At 41.5% G+C, this 10,468-nt stretch overlaps 2 protein-coding genes across 2 annotated transcripts; both read left to right on the forward strand.

Moving 5' to 3' along the window:
* Positions 1 to 20: 20 nt before the first annotated feature.
* Positions 21 to 3,276, forward strand: LOC140346072 (protocadherin gamma-A4-like). Its single transcript, XM_072432324.1, has 2 exons — positions 21 to 2,177; positions 3,256 to 3,276. The coding sequence occupies exons 1-2, from the start codon at positions 21 to 23 to the stop codon at positions 3,274 to 3,276; spliced, it is 2,178 nt and encodes a 725-aa protein (XP_072288425.1).
* Positions 3,277 to 4,817: 1,541 nt separating this feature from the next.
* LOC140346085 (protocadherin beta-16-like) lies at positions 4,818 to 10,297 on the forward strand. The gene is made up of 2 exons (XM_072432327.1): positions 4,818 to 7,379; positions 10,271 to 10,297. Exons 1-2 carry the CDS (start codon positions 4,989 to 4,991, stop codon positions 10,295 to 10,297), a joined length of 2,418 nt encoding a protein of 805 aa, XP_072288428.1. The 5' UTR covers positions 4,818 to 4,988.
* The last annotated feature ends 171 nt before the right edge of the window (positions 10,298 to 10,468 follow it).

The following is a 10,468-nucleotide window of genomic DNA, read 5'->3' on the forward strand; positions in this document are numbered from 1 at the left end:
AATAAAGACTTTGAACAAAAATGTGCTATTTCCGACGCATCTTTATGGTGGTTTTGTGGTTACTTTCCTTCGCCTTTCCACTGATCACTGGAGACGTGAGTTACTCTGTTCCAGAGGAGATGAAACGTGGATCCGTGATTGGAAATATCGCTAAGGATATTGGACTTGATTTGGGCAGATTGTCTGCGCGCAGGGCGCGCGTTGACTCCGAGGACAGCGGCGTCCAGTACTGCAGCGTGAACCTCAACACGGGAGAGCTGGTTGTTCAGGAGAGGATTGACAGAGAGGGCCTTTGTGCGAAGAAGACTTCATGTATTTTGAAACAGGAGCTCGTGCTGGAAAACCTTTTAGAGCTGCATCTGTTTATTTTACGCATTCAAGACATAAACGACAACGCGCCGATGTTTAAGGAGGAGACGCTTAAATTTGAAATTCGAGAATCAGCTGATAAAGGCGCACGATTCGCAGTTGGAGAAGCCCACGATGAAGACATTGGAGAAAACGCTGTGCAGGGCTACACCCTGGAGCAGAACAACCATTTTAAATTAGACGTTAAAACAAACTCTGCAGGAAGAAAATACTGCGAGTTAGTCTTAGACAAAGAGTTGGACAGAGAGGATAATAATGAGATCACGCTTGTGTTGACTGCGTTTGATGGCGGCTCTCCTCAGAGATCAGGCACAGTCGTCATCCATGTCACTGTTCTTGACGCTAATGATAATGCGCCAGTGTTTAGTCAGACTGTGTATAAAGCGAGTCTTCCAGAAAACTCTGCTCCAGATACACTGGTTATTACAGTGACTGCGACTGATCCAGACGAGGGAATACATAGAGAGATTACGTATGAGTTTGACCATGTTTCAAGTAAAGATGTGTTTTCTATTCATCCCAAAGCAGGAGAGGTCAGAGTTAAAGGCAACATTGATTATGAAAAAATGCCATCATATGAAATGCAAATCAGTGCTAAAGATGGTTTAGGTTTGATTTCATATGCAACATTACTAATTGATGTTACTGATGTTAATGATAATGCTCCTATCATTAACCTAAAATCATTGACCAATCATATCCCTGAGAATGTTTCACCTGGTACAGAGGTGGGCCTCATTAATGTTCAGGACAGAGACTCAGAGAACAACAGACAGGTCCGCTGCTCCCTTCAGACAGGAGTCCCTTTCAAGTTAGTACCTTCCATTAAAAACTATTATTCTCTAGTGACCACAGAACAGCTGGACCGTGAGCTAGTGTCTGATTACAACATTACAATCACTGCCACTGACGAGGGCTCTCCACCTCTGTCCTCTTCTAAAACTGTCCACTTAACTGTAGCTGACATCAATGACAACCCTCCTGTGTTTGAGGAGCAGTCCTACAGCGCACATGTGACTGAAAACAACAAACCTGGCTCCACTTTATGTTCTGTTGCTGCTCGAGACCCAGACTGGAGACAAAACGGGACAGTGGTTTATTCTCTGTTACCTGGTGAGGTGAATGGGGCCCCAGTGTCCTCTTATGTATCTGTTAATGGAGACACAGGAGTGATCCATGCTGTGAGGGCTTTTGATTATGAACACTTCAGGAGTTTTAAAGTCCAGGTGATGGCCAGAGACAATGGGTCTCCTCCACTCAGCAGCAACGTGACAGTCAATGTATTTATATCTGATGTGAATGACAACTCTCCTCAAATACTGTACCCCACCCCCGAGGGGAACTCCTTCATGACTGAACTGGTCCCTAAAGCTGCACATGCAGGCTCTCTGGTGTCCAAAGTGATAGCAGTGGACGCAGACTCTGGACAGAACGCCTGGCTGTCCTATCACATAGTCAAATCCACTGATGCTGGACTTTTTACTATTGGTCTTCACAGTGGAGAGATCAGGACCCAGCGGGACATCTCTGAATCTGACAGCATGAAACAGAACCTTATTGTGGCAGTGAAGGATAACGGACAGCCTCCTCTCTCTGCCACCTGCTCCATGTATTTACTGATCTCTGATAACTTGGCTGAGGTGCCTGAACTCAAGGACATGTCTTATGATGAGAGGGACTCAAAGCTGACATCCTATCTGATCATTGCACTGGTGTCAGTGTCTACATTTTTCCTCACCTTCATTATTATTGTCCTGGGTGTGAGGTTCTGTATGACCGGAGCAGGAGCTGTGTTTGCATTGCCGGCAGTAAGTCAGACCTGGACCCAGTGCATGTTGGACTCCGCCAGGGCTGCCCTTTGTCACCGGTTCTGTTCATAGTTTTTATGGACAGAATTTCTAGGCGCAGTCAGGGGTCGGAGGGTGTCCGGTTTGGGGACCACAGGATCTCATCTCTGCTGTTTGCAGACGATGTTGTTCTGATGGCTCCATCAAACCCGGACCTGCAACATGCACTGGGATGGTTTGCAGCCGAGTGTGAAGCGCCTGGGATGAGAATCAGCACCTCCAAATCCGAGGCCATGGTTCTCAACCGGAAAAAGGTGGCTTGCCCTCTTCAGGTGGGTGGGGAGTCCTTGCCCCAAGTGGAGGAGTTCAAGTATCTCGGGGTCTTGTTCACGAGTGAGGGAAGGATGGAGCGTGAGATCGACAGGCGGATCGGTGCAGCGGCTGCAGTGATGCAGTCGCTGCATCGGACCGTTGTGGTAAAGAGGGAGCTGAGCCGAAAGGCAAAGCTCTCTATTTACCGGTCGGTCTATGTTCCTACCCTCACCTATGGTCATGAGCTTTGGGTAGTGACCGAAAGAACAAGATCGCGGATACAAGCGGTCGAAATGAGTTTCCTCCGCTGTGTGGCTGGGCGCTCCCTTAGAGATAAGGTGAGGAGCTCGGCCACACGGGGGGAGCTCAGAGTAGAGCCGCTGCTCCTCCACGTCGAGAGGAGCCAGCTGAGGTGGCTCGGGCATCTGTTCCGGATGCCTCCTGGGCGCCTCCCTTGGGAGGTGTTTCAGGCATGTCCCACCGGGAAGAGGCCCCGGGGAAGACCCAGGACACGCTGGAGAGATTATGTCTCTCGGCTGGCCTGGGAACGCCTCGGGATCCCCCCGGAGGAGTTAGAGGAAGTGTCTGGGGAGGAGGAAGTCTGGGAGTCCCTGCTCAGACTGCTGCCCCCACGACCCGGCCCCGGATAAAGCGGCAGAAGATGGATGGATGGAAGTTATAATTTGTCAAACAATAATACCATGTAACATCTTTATCCATTTTTCTAATGACCGTTTAAACGGTCAGAAATGTATCAGTTCAGTGTAAAGTTTATCTGTGTTTTCAGTGGCACGTCACATATTATTGAGATGGAGGGATTCTGTGTTAGAACTTGTCTCTACTTCCTGTAATTTTAAACTTAGATTTTTCAAATATTCTTCACAAGCTCCAACTTAAAGTAGTAAAACTATGATAAATATTTACCACAGGTGCTATCCCACCAAACTAAGTAATGATTAGAATAAACAGACTTTAAGTGAGTTGTCTTGCAAAAAGTTGCATATATTAGGCTCTGTCCATGGTGCTGAGAAGTATAAAAGTTTTGAGGTATTTTTTTCCTTGTCTCCTTTATTTATGTGTTGTTTTCACCACATGATTTAAGGATCCATCTTGAGTCATTTAAATGGATAACGTTTTATCATGTAAAGGCTGCAAAACATGAAGGTTTGGAAAAATTTATCTTTCTTGGATATCATCGTCCATGTTTGTTTATCAGCAAACCTCCCCCAAAACAACATCGTTTTCCTAATTTGCATTTCATTGTTATCAACATTTTCAGTTTAGGTTCTACCGGACATGAAAGTGAAACAGGATTGTTTCAACACTGTCAATTATTCATTTTTGTGTTTTGATTGTTCTTTTGATCATTTAATTTGATTCCAAATTGTAACATCCTTTTAATAATGTTAATCACCTTTACCAAATGCTTTTATATGTTACAGATTTTACATGTGCTCTACATGCATTGGGGTGAATTAAAAATTGAACATGAAATTTTTTTATACAAACAATGATCCCACTGTATTGAGGATTGTCGGAAAACATCAATTTATTCAATGTTTTCTATAGGAATATGTTATCTGAAAATCTATATTTTAGAATGACTAAAACGTGGTAATTGCAAGAAAGCATGCACATATGTTTAATTAATATCACTATTGCTATTATTATTCTTATTATTCTTATTATTATTCTTATTTGTATTATTATTATCTATCTATTTTTATTTTTTTATCTCAAGTTGTAGCTTATGCATCAGTGCATTTTTAAGCATTGGTACACAAGCCATTGGTTCTTTTTCCTCCCTTTGTTCTCATTCCATTCTCTGTTATCTCTGAGTCAGTGAGAATTTAACATACACTTTCTTGGCATTGTTGTATATTGAAAAAAATAAACGCAAAACAGATGAACTGATCAAACTATTTCAATACTGAACATTAGAAAAAGAGAAACAGGCACACACTCCTGCTGTCCAGCTGCAGTAACTTGCAATTTCATGTGTCACTGACATCCAAAGATGGCAATAAAAAACATACATATGATATTATAATGTAAAATTGGTGATATATTTGGCCAGTTTAGGTGAATACACACACTGTAAGTATTAAGAAAAAATTCTTGTCATTTTCTGATTTTACCTATAGGAGATATTTGTACTTTGTGCACCATGTACTTAATTCAAAGGGTTTGATAATTTCGTCAAATCAGATCCAGAAAGATCAAGGCTGCTGAAAGCTTTTCTTATTCTTTATGACCATGAAAAAATATGAACACAAAACTATTATTTTTGTGCGTTAGTCCGTTTACTTAATTTATACAAAACAGATGATTTACACTTAAACGTAGAAATGTAACGGTAATTCAAAAGAAAGACTGTCGAGTCTTGCTGTTCCTTCAAACAAACTCTTGGTGTCAGTATTCACCAGTGAACCGCACCACGTCTTTTCTCCTCCCTTTCTCAGCTCTAGTAACATTCAGTTTTACGAAAGCCAGAGTGTTAGGGTTTCGTTAAGGTACACAATGGCCAACAGTAGATTCTCCATATCTTCCACTCTATGGTTTATTATTTTTGCCTTTCATCCCATCACTGGAGACGTGAGTTATTCTATTCCAGAGGAGATGAAACGTGGATCCGTGATTGGAAATATCGCTAAGGATATTGGACTTGATTTGGGCAGATTGTCTGCGCGCAGGGCGCGCGTTGACTCCGAGGACAGCGGCGTCCAGTACTGCAGCGTGAACCTCAACACGGGAGAGCTGGTTGTTCAGGAGAGGATTGACAGAGAGGGCCTTTGTGCGAAGAAGACTTCATGTATTCTGAAACAGGAGCTCGTGCTGGAAAACCCCTTAGAGCTGCATCGCTTTTCGATCCGCGTCCAAGACATAAACGACAACGCGCCGGAATTCAGTGAGGATTTATTTAAGTTTGAAATCCAAGAATCCACTGGTAAAGGGGCCCGGTTTGCACTCGGCGAAGCGCATGACGGAGACATAGGAGAAAACGCTGTACAGGGCTACACCCTTCAGCAAAATGACAACTTCAAACTCAACATTAATTCAAACACTGCAGGACGAAAATATTGCGAGTTGATTTTGGACAAAGAATTAGACAGAGAGGATAATAACGAGATCACGCTTGTGTTGACTGCGTTTGATGGCGGCTCTCCTCAGAGATCAGGCACAGTCGTCATCCATGTCACTGTTCTTGACGCTAATGATAATGCGCCAGTGTTTAGTCAGACTGTGTATAAAGCGAGTCTTCCAGAAAACTCTCCTCCAGATACATTGGTTATTACAGTGACTGCGACTGATGCTGACGAGGGAATAAATAGTGAAATAACTTACGATTTTTACCAGAAGTCCAGTGAAAGCAGTTATATGTTTTCTATTAATGCTGAAAATGGAGAGGTCAGAGTGAAAGGTAATGTTGATCATGAAAAAATGTCTTCCTATGAAATGCAAATCAGTGCAAAAGATGGATTTGGTTTGGTCTCATATGCAACTTTAATAATTGATGTCACTGATGTTAATGATAATGCTCCTATCATTAACTTAAAGTCACTGACCAATCAGATCCCTGAGAATGTGTCACCTGGTACAGAGGTGGGCATCATTAATGTTCAGGACAGAGACTCAGAGAACAACAGACAGGTCCGCTGCTCCCTTCAGACTGGAGTCCCTTTCAAGTTAGTACCTTCCATTAAAAACTATTATTCTCTAGTGACCACAGAACAGCTGGACCGTGAGCTAGTGTCTGATTACAACATTACAATCACTGCCACTGACGAGGGCTCTCCACCTCTCTCCTCTTCTAAAACTGTCCACTTAACTGTAGCTGACATCAATGACAACCCTCCTGTGTTTGAGGAGCAGTCCTACAGCGCACATGTGACTGAAAACAACAAACCTGGCTCCACTTTATGTTCTGTTGCTGCTCGAGACCCAGACTGGAGACAAAACGGGACAGTGGTTTATTCTCTGTTACCTGGTGAGGTGAATGGGGCCCCAGTGTCCTCTTATGTATCTGTTAATGGAGACACAGGAGTGATCCATGCTGTGAGGGCTTTTGATTATGAACACTTCAGGAGTTTTAAAGTCCAGGTGATGGCCAGAGACAATGGGTCTCCTCCACTCAGCAGCAACGTGACAGTCAATGTGTTTATATCTGATGTGAATGACAACTCTCCTCAAATACTGTACCCCACCCCGGAGGGGAACTCCTTCATGACTGAACTGGTCCCTAAAGCTGCACATGCAGGCTCTCTGGTGTCCAAAGTGATAGCAGTGGACTCAGACTCTGGACAGAACGCCTGGCTGTCCTATCACATAGTCAAATCCACTGATGCTGGACTTTTTACTATTGGTCTTCACAGTGGAGAGATCAGGACCCAGCGGGACATCTCTGAATCTGACAGCATGAAACAGAACCTTATTGTGGCAGTGAAGGATAACGGACAGCCTCCTCTCTCTGCCACCTGCTCCATGTATTTACTGATCTCTGATAACTTGGCTGAAGTGCCTGAACTCAAAGACATTTCTTATGATGAGAGGGACTCAAAGCTGACATCCTATCTGATCATTGCTCTGGTGTCAGTGTCTACATTTTTCCTCACCTTCATTATTATTGTCCTGGGTGTGAGGTTCTGTCGCAGGAGGAAGCCCAGACTGTTGTTTGATGGAGCAGTTGCAATCCCCAGTGGTTATCTGCCTCCTAATTATGCAGATGTTGACGGCACAGGAACTTTACGCAGCACTTACAACTATGATGGATACATGACAACTGGATCCAGGACAAGTGACTTTAAGTTTGTCTCGTCCTACAATGACAACACGCTGCCTGCAGATCAGACACTGAGGAAAAGCCCCACTGACTTTTCTGACGTCTTTGGAGATTGTGATGTCTCTCCTGAGGTAGGAAAATGTTTATTGTATATATTTTATCATGATAATGTTTATCTCATAAATTTATTCATGATAATAATGAAGACATTGAGGGCACTCTGTGCCTTAAATGGGAAGGGTGATTTATTACTATTTTATTACTTTTAGCTTTTTCTGCAGCTCAAATGCATCTTGTGTCTGTGTGTGGAGTGTGACACTCATTCAGACTTGACTGGAGTATTTGTCATCATAGATCGGTACCCATCAGAGTGTTTGGAAAGTCTGTATCACTCCCTTCGGCTCGAGCGCCATGAGCAAATGGCTGGCATAGTTTACAAGAACATAAGTGCGGAGAATGGACTGGAAACCCTAAGGTCAAAGAGGGAAACACCCTCAAAGGTGGTAGAGAATGACCGACCTATAATGACTTTCAGATACAGACTGACAGAATGGTAATGGCAAAGATAAGATATTCCTTTATTGTCCACACATGGGGAAATTTCATTGTTGCAACGCAGGTAGATACAGAGGAAAAGGACAGATAACTTATAGGAAGTTTAAAAAAACACTCTTAATAGAAGAACTTTTATAACAACGACTCCAACCACTCCTATTGACAGAACCTCTCATTTCTTAATAAGGAGGGGGAAAATAAAGATAAAATAAAATAAAAATAAAAAAGCTAGCTTAAGAAAAAATAATACTAATAATAATGGTAAAATAAACACTTTATTTACATCAGTTATATGCACATGAATGTGACGGTATTGCACTTGTTTAAGTCAGTATTGCACGTGTTCAGGGCTAGCAGTGTTTGTTATAAAGTCTGACAGCAGCAGGAGACCACCAGACATCGTGGTGGTGGATAAACAGCAGAGGAAAGTGTGGTTGACGTGGCAATACAAGTGATTGCAACATCAGGAAAAAGGAACACGAGAAACTGTAGAAACACTAAGGGCTTTAGAGAGGAGCTGGAGAAGGAAGGTGAAGGCGAAAGTGGTGCACATGAAAGTGGTGCACATGGTCACAGGAGCACTCGGGGCATTGACCCCCAAACTGGAGGAGTGGCTACAGCAGATCCCTGGAAAAACATCAGACATCTCAGTTCAGAAAAGTGCAGTGCTAGGAACAACAAAGATACTGCACAAGAACTCTCAAGATCCCAGGCCTCTGGTAGAGGATCCGAGCTTAGAAAAAGGGACGTGACCACCTGCGGAGGGCGAGAAGGCATTATTGGCTCATCTGCAGTATGTCCAAAATTCAGCTGCAAGGCTCCTGACTCGTACTAACAGGGGAGCCCACATAAACATAAAAAAATTATTCATTGGCTCCCTGCTTTTTATTGGGTGCATTTCAAAATCTTGGTTTTCACCATTTTGGGCACTAAATGGCAGGCAGCCGTGTATACAACTGACCTTATCAAATGCTACTGCTCATCCAGGAGCTTCAGGTCCTCTGGGCAGAATTTGTTGATGGTCCTCAAACTTGTTTTAACACCCAAGACCGATCTTTTAAAGCTGTCGCACCCTGACTTTAGAGTAAAAAAAAAAAGTAAAACTGAACTATGTTTTGATGTTTCTGGCACAATTCTTGTTGGAAAAGTCTTGATTGGATGTGTTTAGACACTTGCTAAAACACTGATCGTGATGAGTCTTCTGAGATAGAAAATGAGGTCAAATACATTATGACAAACTGCAATTAATTCATTTTCATCATTATGAAATGTTTGTTTTAGCTTTTCTGAACAAGAAAGCAACACAGCATCTTATCAACACACTGTCATTGTATTACTGTCAATGTATTTTTTATTGGGCTTCTGATTATTTGATTTGATCCCCAACTGTATCCCAAATGTCCACATGTGCCTTTTATGTTTTATGTATTTCACTTGTGCTCTGCATGCATTGAGCTGAAATTAAAATTGAACATAGAATTGTTGATACAAAAACAATAACTTCACCTTGTATTAAGCATTCTTTGAGTTATTCAAAATTTGATCCGTGAATATTTTGTCTTAATATTGATATTTTAGAATTATTGAAACATGTTAAACATTTATTTTATGATCAGTATTTTAAGTCTTATATCAACTGAACTATTTAAGAGTTTATTTGCCCGTGCATCAGTGCATTTGTACACAATATAGAGTATCTTCCCCTCTCCTTTTACTTCCCTCAATCCTCTACTTTTAATGAGTCAGTGAGACTTCTTGACATTGTTGCATATTATAAAATACATGCAAAAGAAATGCAATGCAATTATTTGAGTTAAATACTCAACACGAGAAACAGAAACGACAGACACAGTCCCCTACTGTGGTGCAATCATTTGTCATTTCCTCTGTCACTGACATCCAAAGATGGCAATATAAACACATATATGTTGATATATAAACATGAAATGGTGATTTAGGCTAAAAAATATGTAATCAAAAAGTTCAGTGGGACAGGTACACCGAGTAAATGTTTTGATAAACTCTTGGATTTATCATATTTTTTCACTAGGAGATATTTACACTTGCATGGACACAATTAGTAGACGTTAACATGTTTATTAAAATAATAAACTCAGATCAAGGTGGCTCTGTGCTGCTGTGATATAATATGAATATGAATTGCTTTTCTCTTAATTATGCAAAAGATTTATTTTACAGTTATCGTAGCAGTTTTCGAAATTCAATGTTTTTGTGACACAAAAGTCTTGCTGTTCCTGTGCATACACTCTTGGTGTCAGTATTGACCAGTGAGCTGCAGCAGTCCTTTCTCCACCCTTCTTCATCAGTTGTTGTAAAATGAGGCTTTGAGGAAGCTGGAGTGCAAAGGGTTTCCTTTAGGACCACACAAAGCAGTTGATTTAACTAAAGCCATTTGTGGATGCAATAACCAACATTTGATTTCACATTTACTGTGCTTTGGTCATAGGTTAACCACATGAACCAAATCTTATGATTGCAGTTTATGGTGCATTTGGTTAAATGGTAATATGACAACCTTTTTGTATTAATATATATATATATATATATATATATATATATATATATATATATATATATATATATATATATACTTGTGTTTTCATAAAAACAATTTCAGCTGAATTTTTTTCTAAGTTAAAACATG

This window comes from Eucyclogobius newberryi, unplaced genomic scaffold (genome assembly GCF_026437365.1).
Source record: "Eucyclogobius newberryi isolate DKJ021-1_F unplaced genomic scaffold, fEucNew1.0.hap1 SCAF_11, whole genome shotgun sequence".
Classification (NCBI taxonomy): domain Eukaryota; kingdom Metazoa; phylum Chordata; class Actinopteri; order Gobiiformes; family Gobiidae; genus Eucyclogobius; species Eucyclogobius newberryi.

What these genes read in the sequence shown, in the direction of transcription:
- LOC140346072 (XM_072432324.1), top strand. Translation starts at nt 21, where the DNA reads ATGTGCTATTTCCGACGCATCTTTATGGTGGTTTTGTGGTTACTTTCC. An exon ending in CTGTGTTTGCATTGCCGGCA is followed by an intron (nt 2,178 to 3,255) that starts GTAAGTCAGACC and finishes CTGTGTTTTCAG; the next exon opens with TGGCACGTCACATATTATTG.
- LOC140346085 (XM_072432327.1), top strand. Translation starts at nt 4,989, where the DNA reads ATGGCCAACAGTAGATTCTCCATATCTTCCACTCTATGGTTTATTATT. An exon ending in ATTGTGATGTCTCTCCTGAG is followed by an intron (nt 7,380 to 10,270) that starts GTAGGAAAATGT and finishes CTTTGGTCATAG; the next exon opens with GTTAACCACATGAACCAAAT.